The sequence below is a fragment of the Monopterus albus genome, unplaced genomic scaffold, assembly GCF_001952655.1.
Source record: "Monopterus albus unplaced genomic scaffold, M_albus_1.0 scaffold260.1, whole genome shotgun sequence".
NCBI lineage: Eukaryota > Metazoa > Chordata > Actinopteri > Synbranchiformes > Synbranchidae > Monopterus > Monopterus albus.
Window position 1 is genome coordinate 1,454,293 of NW_018128140.1, and position 16,044 is coordinate 1,470,336.

The following is a 16,044-nucleotide window of genomic DNA, read 5'->3' on the forward strand; positions in this document are numbered from 1 at the left end:
TGTGTGTGTGTGTCTGTTGATTAAGTGGTGTGTAGCTAAAAACATTCTCACACGACCTCTAGTAACATGTCGTGTCTTAAACATAAGAACATATTATGGCTAAGGCTACAGTTCTACACGTCATCATAATAATATTAAACACCCTGTCTGCTGACAGTCATCAACTCTTCTCTCTAGTTATCCTTGACCAGATGTACCCTGTAGAAACTCATAAGCATGACTAAGCATTTAACAGTCTAACTAGACATCCTATCTCCACTAAACATTTCTAATACATAAAGTATCTATCCAATTTCTATCTGACTAAAAATACCTAACAAGGTGAACTCAGCCTGAGCTGTGAGGGTGGAAACGACCGAAGCTGGTCGGTTAACGCAGTCCGGTTACACAACCTAATACGTATACAGTACATGCACACGGAACTTTACAGAAAACACCCTAATATGAGAAACCGCACATTTGACGGCGTTTACACTGTGTTTCTATTTGTAACGTTTAAATGTCGACTAATGTTCCGACGTGTAAACATGCATGTGAAAATAACGTGACCCGTGTGGAGCCGACTAGTTCTATTATTTCTTGTAGAAATTAACAATTCCACTGCATGGTCTCTGTCTCGGCACTTAACACCTCGCGGAGTAACGCCAACTTGACTAGTTACCACACTTTATCCTAAGCACCAACACTCCTCGGTACCCGATAATCGGAGACGAAAAACGCTGTAAAACAAACAAACAACAACAACAAAAAACTCTTACAGGTTGCTTAGCCATTTATTACAAATAACGTCATTAGTCGATATCTGCATAATCTGCCGTAGTCATGACAGCTAACCCGCTTTCTGTCACGGTAAGTGGGTAACGCGTTACACCGAGCACCACCTCAAAATGTCTGTGGCCGCCCTCAGTGCGCCCCGCGTCCGCCACCGCGCAGGGTCGCACCAAAACATCCACTAAAGCCTCGAAACGGTCGATTATTTTACACCTAAACGCAATTTATCTTCTGGGAATCTTGCAAAATTACGGGTTACGTGATATTTCTGTCGAGGTTTAAGCGACTAATATGTCCGCTCACGGAGAACGACGAAGCGCCATCGACGACGTCGTCGTAGCTGAGGTTGACACGCAGTTTTTCCGGGACGAAATCCTGCTGTCAGCTCCGAAACAACCTGGTATATACCGACAAACGACCGCTCCGTCTACAACCGAAATACCCACAGGTTTAGTTTGGTGTGTTCGTTAACATAATGTCGTGTCCTCCATTAAACCTGAGTTGCTCCAAACAGCCGACGACTGATTTAAAGTTAAACTTGCATGTCGTTATCCGTGATGGTGCTTTTATATAACGGGAAACAGTTCAGGCGCGTCAAACGATAAGAACCGTAAGCTAAGTGCTAGCGTTAGTCTCATTTTGCTGGTATAAGTTGACTCTCCCAGAGACAAGGATTTCTCCGGAGCGGAGAAGAGGGCGGACGGACCGAGCCGTGAGATGCCCCCAGATCCAGCTGGGATCTCTGCTCTCTGTCGAGGTGCTTGTACGGTGGCATTTCGGTGTATAACTCGACCGATTAAGGGCTTAAAAGACCGAAAGCAAACTAGCCGTCCAGAGAGTTATCAGTAGCGCACTCCATGTGATGAGCGAGGCGGCGCAGCCTGCCGGGCTCCAGCCGCACTTCACCTCTCGGGTGATTTCAGGAAGCTATTACAATGTTATTAAAAATCAAATACTTACCTCCTCCGGATTCCTGTTCCGCAGCTCTAGAGTAATCCTCTTCTTCATGTCCATGTTGAAATGTGTTGTGCGTGGCGGTAAACAGTTGAGAAACTCCCAGGGATCAGAGCGATAGCTGTTTTCCTCTGATGGCCAGTTTGCCTACAGATCCTCCATGTTACCTCCCGCCCTGCCCCCTCCGCTGCGGTCCCGCCCTCCACCGCAGTGTCAGCCGCGTCTCGCCGCAATCTCTGATTGGACAATGTGGAAGTCAATCAGTGCCGACCGGCCATCATCTTTACAAACTGGGCGGGAAAAGGCTAAAAGCTAGGCTGACGAAGCCTCATGGGAGATGTAATTGTTTAATACCAACAAACTAATCCTTATATCTTTTTCAAAATTCCCACTGGTGGAAACATTAAAGGTATTGCAATAAAAGCAATATACACTGTAATAACAAAACCTGAAAATGTAAAATACATGTAAAAATACAGTACATTATAAATACTTTGCATTATACAGAGACGTGTTTAGCCTCATTTATAATCAATGGGACTAGGAATACCAGAAACCCATCCATGTATAAAGCAGTACAGGTGAACAGCAACAGGAACTCCTGCCTCCAAAATTACACATGGGTGAATCAACACTCTCTGAACACCTTCATGAAGGATTTACTGCAGGAGTATTGGACTAGACTGACTTAGTTGTACCTAATAAACTGACCAAGTGATCTTGTGCTAGAGCTGCTCTGTTTATGAAAAATAATGTCTGCTTCAGCACATCAATTGTTGACTTTACACTCAATGATTTTAGGTGTAGTCAGTTTGACACCCAAAGGTCTGGTACTGCGTTCACTATGAAAGCATCCAAACACGAGAGAGAAGTTCTTATTCAAAAAACAAGTGTTTATATTTCAGATTACCAATGCAGACAGCCATCACCATCATCATCATGTAGAAGCGTTCAGGTACAGTTAAAAAAATACAACTTTATATGTACATAGAAAAAGGTTGGCTTCAGTGAGCTTATAAAAATAACTATCGCACTCAACTCAAATGATGCAGAATCACTGATCAGAGGAAGAAAAGAAGAGCGCGATAAGCTGTGACAGGACGTTAAGTGGGACAAAAAACCTGCAATAAATGAGAATCGGCTGACTGGTAGCAACACCAACTGATTTTACTCTGTGGGGCAAACAGGGTTGGACCAGAACACAACAGCAGTTAAAAGGACCATTGTGCTGGTGTTAGAGGTTTCACTCCAACTACCCATAGTCAGCTTTTACCCATTTCTGAGCCTTCACTGCACATTTTAAACTGATTTCCTTTCCTCCAAGCAGCCACGGGTTTCACATCTAGAAACAGTTCATCACAGCCAGGATTTAGTCAATGTTAGTTTATAAAGTAAAAGAAAACATAAAGAGCAACATTTTGTTCACAAAGGTATGGTTATAATCCTCTCTCCTGTTCACTTAAATATTTATCAGACAAATTCAATTAGCTAATGAAAGTTAACTAAAAAGTAAATTGGTAAAGTAGAAATGGAATAATTAACCAACTCATCAGTCTGTCAACAGAACATTCATTGGAAGCTAATCATATTTTCATGATAATTTCAGGCTTTTTTTGTTTTTTTTTTTAACAAGTGTCACAGATTCACTTTCCATCTTCTCAAATGTGAATGTTTGCAGATTTTGTTTGTTTTCTATGAGAAGCTGAGTCTCTGCAGTTTGAACTGATGATGAGACAAAACCAGACATTTGAAGACGTCACTTTGGACTTCATAGTGTGAACAGTTAATAAAATAGCCAGAATACTAATCAATAATAAAAACGATTGGCAGTCTTAGATCGCGGTTTGCCCGGGTCGGCCCTGATCAACACAGCAGGTTTATGACCAGCTGATGATGAAAAACAAAACTGGCTTTGTAGAATAACCCCAGTCAATGAATGAACTCAAGGTTCCCATGATGGATCTGATTCAGTTCAGGTCAGGATGCAGTGTCTATGAGACTTGATGCTAGTAGGTAAGATTTAAAGAAACAAAAGGTTTATCTATATTCTGACATGAGTTGTCCGGATGAGCTGTGTGTGAAAAAACACAGGAAGCCGAGTCCTGCATCTCCAAAATAAATGTCTTATCACAGCACCACTGCAACCATTTGGTTTCCTCACTTTGTTGTGGAATAAATTCTGGGAAACAACCTTGTTTTGCGCTCCAAATGGTCTTTATAGAGCTCATATGAAATTGTTCTGATCTTTGACATGATGTTGCCTCTGAAAGGTTACGTCCAGAAACAAGAAACGTATAAATCAAAAAGCAACAACAAAAAACAAAACAAAACAGAAAAACAGTTCAGAGTTACTGTAGTGTCCCAAAAGAAAAAATGATATTTTTTTTGTTTTCAGTTCTCAGTTGGGCCTTATTGTATGTCCTCTTTTGGGGAAGCAAAATGGTGCAAGGCAGAGCAAGAACTCTTCTAGTGGGTTTTCTGAAAGGGCAAAGTGATCCCAATTTAGACAACAGGTAAACAACAATTTACACTGTGAAACTGAACACAACAAAAATAAAAACATTAATGGCTATAGTGGGGATAACAATCTGTGTCCAAGCGTCAAGGGGTAAAAACTAAAATTCCTCTGCTGTACGAATACTCCTTAGTTTACACAAACCAGCTGCTCTTTGTTTTGGGGATCCTATAACTGTTCCAATACAGAAGCAAAATGATGCTTTAAAGTGATGTTAAGGAAACAGACAGGGCTGTATACTGGGAGAACTAACATCCCAAGCCTCATGTCTTTGTTTGCTTTGGTTTGGGATCACTGATTGAGGTTCAAACAAAATCCAAAAAAGTTAATGTGCCTTTGAGCAAAGGATCCACCTCCCTCCTGAGTTCATTTATCTTTTTCCTTCCTTTCATCCAGTGTCTATTCTGTCTGTGGCAGCCATTTTGCATCCCACTTATATAGGTTATTCAGTTAAAGAACTGAGAACTCAAAATGGTACAAAACTAATATGCACTGCCATTGCTGTTTAGTTGTTTTTCAGCCCATTTTGGGGCACAACATTTTACTTCTTCTCTCCCAAAATATTGCATCTTTCAAGGATTCAAAATGGTGCAGAATTAAATGCATATGTTAATTCTATTTTCAGTCTATTATCTTCCAACTATTTGCCTTTTTGGAAAAGCCACTTTGTGTCCCTCTTTGAAGTGTTGTTATTGACTCATCAAAATGGCGCCCAACTAAGGTCCACTACAACATCTTTTAAGTCCTGTCTTTCTCTTCCATACCATTTTTTTTCTTGAGGAAGCCATTTTGCTTCTCCTTTGAGATGTTGATATTAAATCATTCAGGGATTCCAAATGGTGCACACTTAAATGCTATCATTTTTGTTAAGGCTTCCATTAATCTGTCTCTCTCTTCGTACTCTTTTTACTTTTTGGGGAAATTCTTTTGCTTTTCTACTGTCATGTACTGTCAAAGTGGGATTCAAAATGGTGCATGAGTATACTCCATTATGTTTGTTTAGGCCTCCACTAGTCATCTTTCAGGGATTAAAAATCTGCACAACTGAAACCCACAGTCATATTTCTTCCCATGGTAGGGGAAGCCATTTTGTGTCTTTTCAACTGCATTAAATTTTTTTTTGGGGGGGGGGGGTTCAAAACGGTACACACTTGAAATGGTCCTGTTTCTTCTCCTCCTTCACACTCTGTTAAATGGGATGCAAACTTGTGAGTCAAACCAACACTCTCCTGTTATGTCTTTTTGTCAGTGCGTCACCCTGTTCCCCCTCCCTCTCTGTTAGGAGCTGACCTCCGCCGTCTCTCCCCCTGTCTCCACCAGCGTCACCTGGCCCTCCTCCCCCTCCATGATAATGCCTCCCTCCTGCAGCACAACCATCTCTCCCTCCTCCTCCACCATGCTGCCGGCCCCCTCCTCCTCGTCCTCCCCTCCTACCACCTCCTCAGGGCTGGCTGCAGTGTTGGCGGCGGTGCTGACGGTGGTGGTGTTGGTGCTGTTGGCCTGACTCTGGGCCATGGCCTCCAACTTGATGCGATACTCCTCTGCCTCCTGCTCCTTACGCAGCAGCTGCTGCCGGTACTCCTGCGCCTTCCTGTTGGCCTCCTGCAGCTGCCTCTGCAACAGCTCCTGCAGGAGGAGGTCACACACAGTCAGGTCAGCTGACAAGTGCAATAGGTCTTACAACAAATAATCAGTCGATTGACTGACAAAAACTATTTTTGCAACAATAATGTAGTGGGTGTAGTTTAATCTTTTAGCCAACAGAAAATTAACAAAGTGACTGTTACTACGTTGAACTATTAAAAGAGAAAAAGCCGAAACCTGCTGGTTCCAGACTCTGATTTCTGCTTTTGCTTCTTTTCTCCCATTGAAACTTAGATCTGACCAACTACAGCACTTTTCAACTGCTCTTTTTTACCGCAGCTTTTAATTAATGAATCCTAATTCAACCCAATTTTTTCACTTTATCTGCTTTCATCTTTCCTCCATTAGATGATGACTTTACTTTGTGGTGCTGTTTAGATGACTACCGACACTGGTGTTTCATATTTTCCAGAAGAAAGTAAATCTGCCTCTGGTGTAAAGTACTCAGAGGTTAGTCCTGGTAAGACTGAAGTACAGGGGTACACAGTGTACTGAGGACAGTGAGAATTCACAGCTGTACTAAAGTACTGGGTATCTACACCTGCATGTCGTGATCTGTGCTATCATAACTGTTGCTTTTAATGATTTAATCTAATTTACCTTCTAATGTTTTATCTGTAGATGCATTTTAAAGTTTTAACTATCTGTGCATTTTAATGTTTTATCTGCGGGCAATGTGTTAAGCACTTTGAACGGCCTTTGTGTATGAAGATGTGCTGTATCAATAAACTCGTCTTTTCTAGCTCGGCACAGACTGTGTGAGATTTATTCATCCTGTATGTATTCACTCATCTTCCTGCACAAAACAACCTGCCATTCCTCTGCTCACACTGACAAGATGTTTGCATCCTCAGTCATGACTAAACGCAGAACTGTGACTTAACTGTCGTGACTCTACAGCAAACAGAGGAGGAAGAAGGATGTGGAGCAGCAGCAGAAGTCTGGGGCATGCAGGTAACATTGCCCTTCAGTGTCTGTGCCACAGCTGAGTGTAAAATACTACTGCAGTAACATTAAGAAGGTGTAGCAGTTTACACTAGATGTCCAGACAGCAGCTGTTTGGGAAATCTGACCGACCAACATTCCTGACTTGTCAAAAATCTAATCGATCGTTTGAGAACCAGATCACTGATCGATCAGGAGATCAATCAGGCGCTGGGCCCTGCTCAGCCAGCATGTCAGACCACTGTTGAGCTGACCGAGCCTCAGCCTTCAGTTTAGTCTGGGCGACTGATTCAGGGCTAAAGCAGATGTAAACAACAGCTGGGTCAGCGCTGCTGTCCCGTGTCTGCTTACTGCTGCTAACCTTTGCTGTAAACTCGCCACCACTCACCGTCTCTCCTGTGTCGTTGTGGTTGTTGGTCACTTCCAGCTTCCTCTTCCTGGAGGGCGGAGGCTGAGGCTCCTCTGTCACCACCTCCTCCGTCACTGTGTTGGCCGGCACCGCCAGCACTGAAAACACACACACACACAGAGTCAGTGTCAGCACCGACACAACCACAGGACTAAGAAAACAGCACTGTCAGTTGTACTCTGCTGTCCGTGCTGCATGGTCACAAAGAACGGCTGTGACATCGCTCCCGTGGTCTGCAGGTTGCCGTGCTGGTCCGTTACTATGGTGATGACTCGCTGACCCCCCTCGTTGACCACAGCAGCGTGCTGGATATTGGAGTCCAGAGCACTGGCTGCCATCGCCTCCTCTGAATCTCCTGAAACATTAACAAAATTGCCTCTCAGTCATTTAAGAACTGGTAGAAGTTGTGTGTGTGCACGCATGTGTATGTTCGTACCCGCGTTGGCCTTGTTGAGCAGCTCGGCCAGGTTGACCACGCCCCCCTGTATGGCGGGTATTCCCTGGATGATGAACTGCGGCTGGTTGGTGGTGGCACTGGTCTCCACATTCATGCTCACCTGGTTCATGTTCACCTGGTTCTGCATGCCCTCCTACACACACACACACACACACACACACACACACACACACACACACACACACACACACAAACACACACACACACACACACACACAGCTAAAGTAAAGGCAAGCTTCAGGACAACAGCACATTAATCATTTATTCAAATGCTTCTCTCAGTCATCTACGTCCTTTAAATCATCTATATTAACCACCAAAGTCTCCTAAATGGCCCGTAAAGGTTTAAATGTCAGGAGAAGCCTCCTCTGAATGACTTTAACAACAGATACATTTTCCTGATATATTCAGGGGATTAAAACATTTACAGCTTTTTCAAAAGGTTTATTAAGTAGAGCAGGAAATTCTAAAGTTTATTACTCAGGTTGTCTCTGAAATCAGATGAATGACAGGATGTCAACACAATATCTGAAGAATCATTTTGTCCCAATTTAAATCTCACAGTCCAGGCTGTTTATTTCTAGACATTAGTTAAGACATTTTTACAGCAGCTGTAGTAAAAGACAAACATTAAAAGCACCATTTTGAAAACAACAGTAGACCTGTTTGAATTCAGTGTGTGGGGCTCACTCCTGCTTTAAAGCCAAACTAAACAACAGCAGCACACGTCAAACTGAATTAAAAACTTCCACTAGATTAGGTTTAGTGACACACCACTTAGTGCACCGGCTTTTGATTCAGAAATCTGAACACAGCCGTCTGGACATTTTGCCAGAAATTACATCTCACCTGCAGAAGCAGCATCAGCTCGGTGTTCTGGATGTCGACAGCGATGTCGAACGGCGTCTTGTCGAACTTACTGAGCGCATGCACGTCGGCGCCGTGTTTGATGAGGGTCTCGGCCACGCCGTGGTGTCCGTGCTGTGCTGCCCAGTGCAGAGCTGTCATCTTCAGCATGTCTTTGGCATTGATGTCAGCACCGCTCTGAAAATACACACAGCTGTGTCAGTCACATGAAGCGCAGGCAGTGTAGCTCAGTACGTCACCAACTGTTAACAGTTTGTGAATAAATTTGGTGGGGGGGGTTTGGGGAGGCGACAGTGATGCGGTGGGTAGAGCAGTCGTCTCCCAACCAGAAGGTTGAAGATTCGAATCTTGGTGCCTCTAGGTCCACGTGTCAAAGTGTCCTTGGGCAAGACACGGAACTCTCAAGTTGCCCCTGATGGTTAGAGCCATCGGTTGAGTTGGCGCCGCAGATGGCTGCCATCGGTTCTGTACCAGAAACAAATTCCTTGTGTGTAACATACTTGGCCAATAAAGGTGATTATCCTTATCCTAATGGGAAAAATCTGCAGATTAATCGAATGAATAAAAACTATCAGTTTGCTTCAATCACATCGATTTAATGGCCATGAGGCTCCTTGTGTCTCTGCTGCAGGACAAACAGCACTAACCCACAGACTCTTAAGGTGATTTATAAATGCAGCAGTGAAATTAGCTGCAGATTGTTTTGTCAGCATTAAAGCAACTGGGAAGACAAAGGTCACCGCACACTGACTGCTGCTACAAGGTTTTGTCTTAATGTTACGTTTGAGACCCACAGTCCTGAATCACCATAAATATTAAATCCAGCCTGAAGTCAGTGTAAACCCAGACCAGTTCTCACCCGGACCAGCAGCTCGACAATCACGGTGTGCCCCTCAGCAGCGGCCATATGCAGCGGGGTCCTGTCCACTTTGGTGCGGGCATCTCTGCTGACGCCAGCCCTCAGCAGAACGTCAGCGGTGGAATAATGACCGTGCTGAGCAGCCAGGTGGAGGGGGGATGTCCCCAGCTACAGCACACACAGACACACATCACCTTTATCACGGCACACAGACAGCAATGATACCCCCGACCCCCCAAGGTAGCTTCACATGCAGTACAAAAGAACAGCGAAGGGGGCTGAAGCTGGCGGCTCACCCAGTCGGTGGTGAACGGAGCTCCGTTGGCCATCAAGTTTCTGACCTCATCGTCCTGGCCTTTCCGCGCCGCCTCCAGCAGCCGTTTGCCCAGGTCCACCAACGACATCTGACACAGAAACATTCGTCCTTAGTTAACTAACATCTCTGCACTTTAACACATGACTCAGCCTGAATGTGTAAGCAACATACTTTGTTCCCACTCAACATATTTAGTTTTCTGGGAAATTTTACATCCTCCAAAAAAGAAGATTTTATTACACTTTACCAGGCTTAAATCCATCTGTCTGTTGACGGTTAAGGTTTGACATGTGCAAAACTACAAACCTATCAACGTGCACACACTTCGGCCAGTGGCCTAAGTCTTTATTCTGTGAGGAAGGGAAAACATTTTGCCAAACAAAAACAGAAGCTCTAGAAACAAAAGTTAAAAATAAAACTCTGTTCATATTAAAGAGGACTTTGCGCCCCCACCCACACACTTCACTGTAAATGTGGGTATTTCAGCAGCTTGGCCTCCCCACATACAGTATCTGTAATGATTAATCAAATGGACAGATATTTTTTTAACTCTGAAGATCAAATCAAATTTGTCATTTTAAAAACACAATGTGAAGAATGTGCCATTTCTAGCACCTGTAAGAAGATGACTGTTTTCTTTGTTGCACAATAAACTGATTACCTTGAACAAAGATGTCAACTTGGACCATGAGAAGTTATGAAGGACATTTTTTTCTGTTTTCTGGCAATTTGTAGACAAAACTATTAATTGAAAATATGACGGGCAGATGTTGGTTCTCTTTTTAGCTTACGTTTGTACATGTTTTACTGATAAAAGGCGTGTACGCTTGAAGAACACGACTCTTCAAAGTGTCAAACCAACTAAACCTTTGTGCACAAGCATGGAGTCAAACTTTCTGATCGGCGCCAAGTGTGTCACGATAACTTCCAAAAAATGGCACTACACAAAACATAACCCCATAAACAAACACATGCCAACTGGATTTTAACATTTAGCACTGGTTTGAACGAGCTGTTGGTGTTTGTACCGGGAAAGACTTTTATCGGGAAGTCGCCAAAGCTAATCGGGTTAGCCTGACACACTGTCCGATATTGGAAGCCGTACTGTCATGCGACACTTGCGTTTGCGAGACACGGAGACGGACGAGGATTTTCTCTCCGCGGCCGAGGAGCCATTTTACGCGCCTCCATGCCCAGAAAAGAGTCCGCCATGTGCCACGTACCCCTCATCTCCCCTCTCGGTGCGGTCATTTACCACCACCACCACCGCCGTTAAAAACAATCACCTCCTGCACCAAAACATTTACAGTAGCAGCGACAGGAAACCGTTTGATATTAAGTTGTGGGTTTTCCGGGGGAAGTCACACAGAAATTTCCTATTTTACACACAGAGAAAAAAACTACTTCCACATCCGGTTAAGTAGCTTTTACAAGCGCGCACCGTCAAACCGCATAGTGGAGATTTGTCTGGTGCCAATCTGCAGTTACCTCATGGTATTCTGGCGGCGTTTAACATATTAAGATGAAGAGAAACGGCGTTTTGTTCTCTCGGAGGACCGCGGAGCGTTTACTTACCGTGTCCGGGTTTGTTAGGAGCCAGCAGGAGAGCTCCTCGCAGCTAGTGTTAGCACGCCAGCCGGCTAAACACAACGGACCGCTCACTATGTGAACGGTTTGTGCGCTAATTTCACTCTGCGGTGAGTAACACCAACTCAGTAATGTGCAAACCTAAATTCACAAACAAAAAGAACATGAGCATTAAGCACCAACGCAGCTTGTCGAGTTCCTCCGGCCTTGTTTACCGCGACAAGCTAATAATAGGCGGCCCGTTCACGCCCGGATGTTAGTGGTGTGACTTTCAAAATAAAAGCTAAAACTTGTTCCGGTCCATAACATTTGAGAGATGTCTGTGCAGATTCTCAGTCATCGTAAGCTGAAAAAACTTCCAAAAGGTCAGAACTGATGAAGCGTCTTGGTTGAGAGGTGAAATGTCTTCGACCTAGAAATCTAGTCCAGTTGATTTTAAAAAAAAAGTTTTTTAAGCTTTTTTCAGCAGAACATTTGAGAGGTTTATCAGTCTGCTTAACGGAAACGTCACAGTAATTTAATTATACTAGAGGTGAAATGACCAGTCACTTAAATGAGAAGATGATCAAGAGATGAATAATTTGCAGCTGTCTTTATAATAAGTTAATCGAGTTAGTTATTGTTTAAGCAAAGAGGAGAGAATTTCCTACTGTTTGTAATCATTTTTTACAACACAAGACATTTGAAGGTGTCACGGTCATCTATGTGAAATTGTGATTTTATTTTATTTTTTTATGCTTTGTGGACTATGATTAGTATGGAAAAATAATTGGCAGATTAATCAATTATGCAAATAATTTGCAGTTCTACATTTCATACATTCAAACTGATGTTACGACAGTGCACATATGCTTAAATACACACTGCTTAGCTTCTATATACTTGCAGATCAAATAAATAACTCAGTTAGTTAACCGGTCATTACAGCTCCTGTAATTTCCCATAGCACCAGGTCACATTTAAATGTCCTTTTTGGTGCAGCTAAATGTTCAAAAACCGGAGTTCTTTGGTTTAATATCATAGATGACAAAGAAAAATGACTAAAGTTTTAGCTGCATTAGCTGACATCACTGTGAAAAAAGCCCACTGACTTTTCAGTTAATTACTAGTAACCACAGCTGTAAAAAATATTTATAGCAAATTTGTATTACTTTACATAAATTACTACATAATCTATTTCCTTTATTTATAGAATAACGTGAGTTCATGCCACCATAAGCTTCCTTAAAGATGTATTTGTTTTACTGTTTGTTTGCCTGATAAATTATTAATTATAAGAAAAAAATTTTGTGTTACCTCAGATGAAGTAGTTAAAAATATGAAGTTGCTGCTTATTCAGCAGTCTGTATTTTATGTTGAAAGTCCTGACGGGAAGTGTGGTCTCCTTCGTGTCTACCTTGACATTAACAGCTCTGGTGTTTACCGTTAACCTGTGTGCATGCACAGCATTAGCATGTTAAATTATTGCCAGTTTTACCTTCTTTTCACGTAGAATCTCGCAACTTTACGTCTCCTGAATTAAATCAGACTCTGATGGGCGTTCACCTGCCGGGAACGGGTTTAAAAACTGTTCTTTTTATGTTAAATCTGGTACAAATATGGCGGCTCAGCGACCCCGGAGGAGAAAGCCAGAGTGAGTGTGCGGGCTTTCTGACGCACTGGGGAGCAGATCTGAGGTCGGTTCGAAGCGCAGACTCACAGCCTGACAGGATTTATATGGGACACATACCTGACCTCAGATCGGTGCAGGCCGCAGAGCCCGGAGATCAGGCCATGTTTAGTAAAACAGCGGAATTATCTGATAATAAGAACTCGATGTAAGTGATCATAAATGATTAATAAAATGCCTTTAACTCTGTTTCCACCATCATCAGCAGATAAAGAGTTAAGCGAGTCACAAGGTGTGAGGACCGTGTCCCTGTGCGCACACACTGCAACATCCACATTATCAGGGGAATAAATGAGGTTTGTCAGTAACGAAGAGAAGCAGACAGACAGCCGACCTGAGCGTCTGTCTGGTCTCAGAGTGTGGTTCAGTCTGCCAGGTCATCACGCACGGATATCGATACTTCTCATTGGTCAAAGCTGAACACGAAACGGCGTCACAAAACGGCTATCATGTGTTAGACTGAGGTGCATCTGATGGGGCAGATTGACAGATTTGAAAAACGTTTAGAATCATGAGGTCTCTACAGACTGGGCTGAAGTTTTGGAAAGAGCGGTGGCACTCGTGATGTTTTTGGCTGAACATGGACTGGCTTTCTGAGGCACAAGTGAAATTTTTGGTAGACTTGACAATGGTAACTACATTGGAATATCAGAACAGATCAGCAAGTTTGAAAATGTGCTTCATCCTTTCTTTCTAAAAATTCATGTTATGTTGACTGGTATTTATAGTTTAATGTGGAAAAGTCCATCCTCATCATTTCTGGTTGTGGCCTTTCACGTACCTGAAACATGTCCAGGAATGTTTAATTAAGTACTATTTACTAGGAAAATAAAGATACTGGTGAACTGGTTATTTCCCTTAAAATAATTATAGGAACGTAATTTTCCCAATGTGTTTAATTGCCTGTAACATCCCTGTGAATCACCTCTGTTTTAGGAAACTGTAGGACCTGTAAAATAAACCTTGAGCTTTCTCCACCTGTAAAAATCTGTCTCGTTTTTAATGTGCAACACATTCGTTGAGTTTCTGCATGTGAGTCACTGGTGATGGAAAACACTAGTAATTCAGCTGAGAATGACCTTTGCTTTTATTCTCATTGGCAAGTGACAGTACATCCCGACAGGCCAGGTGTTTTCTTCCTGTGGCTCAGTAAAATAAATAAATCCCCAAATGAACAACAAACAGCTCAGGATCAAAAACAAAAGGCACAGATGGAAAAAGAATCATAATTTAAACATCACTTCCTTGACTGTCTCTAACTCAGGACCATTAATCTAACACACAGACATTTCTGAAATACACTGATCAATTGAAGAAGGATCAATACTGCTGTGTAGTGTTTCTAAAGTTTTGTCCACATCATTTACACACAGGACGGGGTTCAAACCTGAGTCTGATCAGGATTTGGTTTTTGGTCCAGTGTGAACACAGGCTGAGCTGGGCCTGGACCACGATGTCGCTGTGCTATTGGCTCTTTTTAGGGTTAAAGCTAGACCACTTTTAACCAGGTCACCATGGCAACGGCTGCTGCAGAACTAACCCTCAGGTAAACTGTTGGACGTCATTTGAACTTTATTTGCATCAAATATTCAGGATAATGTTTAATTATTAGACAAAGAAAAAAAATCACTCTACCTTATTTAAATATGTGTACACGATTTCCAGTGCTTCTGCTGCTTCTTGTTCTGCTCTCATTCTGTGATTGTTTCAACTCTAAACCTGTTGAATAAAATGTTCTGCTGATAAATCACAGCTGTATCTTGTTCATTATGAGTCTAGCTCTCTCACCCTCTCACTCTGTATTGGTAGCTAGACCCAGCTGCCTTCCTGGTCCAGGTCCCTGGCGACGTCTTCTTACCAGACTAAAACTAAAAGTAGGTTCAGACACATGATTCAGTGTTTGTGTTTCAACAGAAACCAGTTCAGGATCAGAAGTGATGGCCGAGCAGCTGAAGCTGAAGCCGGAGCTGAACCAGGATCAGTTCCTGCACACCTCACCTGTCTCTGGGGTGGTACCGTGAAAACCAGACTCATTTTGGTGACAGAAACCTGTTGGGACAGAGCAGGTGAGGCCTGCAGAGACTGATCCAGGGTCAGGTTGGGGGGCCGATGCGGGCTCAGAGCAGCAGGTGGAGGTCGGCCAGCAGAGCGTCAACGTTAGCAATGGGAGCTCTCCAGTAATTGAAGGAGGAAAACTGGGTGAGCTGGGCCTGCAGGGAAGCAGAGACAGAGAGTCCATGAGGAACCGGTCCTGGAACAGAGGTTACAAACACCCTGCAGGACGCAGGTCTTTGTGTCCCTGGTTCACATAGGGTCCATCTCCATAAACTCATCTCCTTCCTGTTCTTCACTGACACAAAGATCAGTGTGCCACTGAGGAAAAGTCCAAGACCTGGACTGTCTGGAGGACAAAGGATGAGGCTCATGAATCTGTCTGCCTGTGTTGTTTCCCACAAATCAGATGTTTCCCCTGTGTTTTTGTCCCTGATGTCTTGTGTTTTTATTTTAGCAGGATGTTCGTGAGCTTCAGTTTTAAATGTGCTCTTTATCAAACAAATAGGAGGAAATGATGCATCTGTTGGGGACTTTTCTCTGTGGTGGATTAATCCACACTTGGTCTCTAAAGCCCCCTTTCCACTGCCTGGTACCAGCTCAACTTGACTCGCCTTTGGTACCAGGTGCTTGGTTTTCCACTGTAGATGTCCCCTCTCAGTGTAGCTGGTTGTCATAGCGACACCGCATTACACTGCTGTGATGTCATCAGCAACCAACACAGTAACAACTGAGGACATCGAAGGTACACTGTTCTTAATCCTCTGCATGTGGCACACAGTGAAACACAAGTAAGGCGAGTCGAGTCGGAAGAGGAAAGGGGGCTTATAAGACTTGGTGGGACTGAGTCTGAATAAACTTGTCCTTTAACACCAGGTGGATGCGATATCATCTCTCACCTGGAGGCTCAGATGTTCTCAGACTTGATCTAAACATGTGTGAGCAGCTTCTAGAGCCGAGCTGACGTCTTCACATCTTTAGTCTGATGAACTGTGGCAT

The 16,044-nt window shown here is 43.3% G+C and overlaps 3 protein-coding genes across 7 annotated transcripts in view; all 3 read right to left on the minus strand.

Moving 5' to 3' along the window:
* anp32e (acidic (leucine-rich) nuclear phosphoprotein 32 family, member E) overlaps window positions 1-1,902 on the minus strand; it is a 7,765-nt gene extending 5,863 nt beyond the window's left edge. For both annotated transcript variants that reach the window (XM_020621503.1, XM_020621501.1), the window contains exon 1: window positions 1,732-1,902. In XM_020621503.1, coding sequence (XP_020477159.1) covers window positions 1,732-1,785 — 54 coding nt within the window. In that variant the 5' untranslated portion in view covers window positions 1,786-1,902. The remainder of the gene's footprint in view (window positions 1-1,731) is intronic.
* Window positions 1,903-3,902: 2,000 nt separating this feature from the next.
* On the minus strand, window positions 3,903-13,687 carry gabpb2a (GA binding protein transcription factor subunit beta 2a). Of its 4 annotated transcripts, none has more exons than XM_020621487.1 (8): window positions 12,802-13,687; window positions 9,718-9,825; window positions 9,422-9,589; window positions 8,545-8,739; window positions 7,675-7,828; window positions 7,417-7,593; window positions 7,218-7,336; window positions 3,903-5,866 (listed from the first exon to the last, which is right to left on the minus strand). In XM_020621487.1, exons 2-8 carry the CDS (start codon window positions 9,823-9,825, stop codon window positions 5,519-5,521), a joined length of 1,269 nt encoding a protein of 422 aa, XP_020477143.1. In that variant the 5' UTR covers window positions 12,802-13,687; the 3' UTR covers window positions 3,903-5,518. The 4 variants fall into 4 exon arrangements, with proteins under 4 accessions (XP_020477143.1, XP_020477140.1, XP_020477142.1 ...); XM_020621484.1 differs by lacking the exon at window positions 12,802-13,687 and adding an exon at window positions 11,313-11,663; XM_020621486.1 differs by lacking the exon at window positions 12,802-13,687 and adding an exon at window positions 10,961-11,065.
* Window positions 13,688-14,062: 375 nt separating this feature from the next.
* Window positions 14,063-16,044, minus strand: part of mllt11 (MLLT11 transcription factor 7 cofactor) — a 4,387-nt gene continuing 2,405 nt past the window's right edge. The window contains exon 3 of the mRNA XM_020621522.1: window positions 14,063-15,203. Coding sequence (XP_020477178.1) covers window positions 15,111-15,203 — 93 coding nt within the window. The 3' untranslated portion in view covers window positions 14,063-15,110. The remainder of the gene's footprint in view (window positions 15,204-16,044) is intronic.

Bases quoted from the DNA above. Each gene is read 5' to 3' on its own strand.
- gabpb2a (XM_020621487.1), bottom strand. From the start codon at position 9,825: ATGTCGTTGGTGGACCTGGGCAAACGGCTGCTGGAGGCGGCGCGGAAA. The intron at 7,337-7,416 runs GTACAACTGACA...GTGTGTTTTCAG, and splicing joins CATGCAGCACGGACAGCAGA to TGCTGGCGGTGCCGGCCAAC. The intron at 5,867-7,217 runs GTGAGTGGTGGC...CTCCTCCTGCAG, and splicing joins ACAACGACACAGGAGAGACG to GAGCTGTTGCAGAGGCAGCT.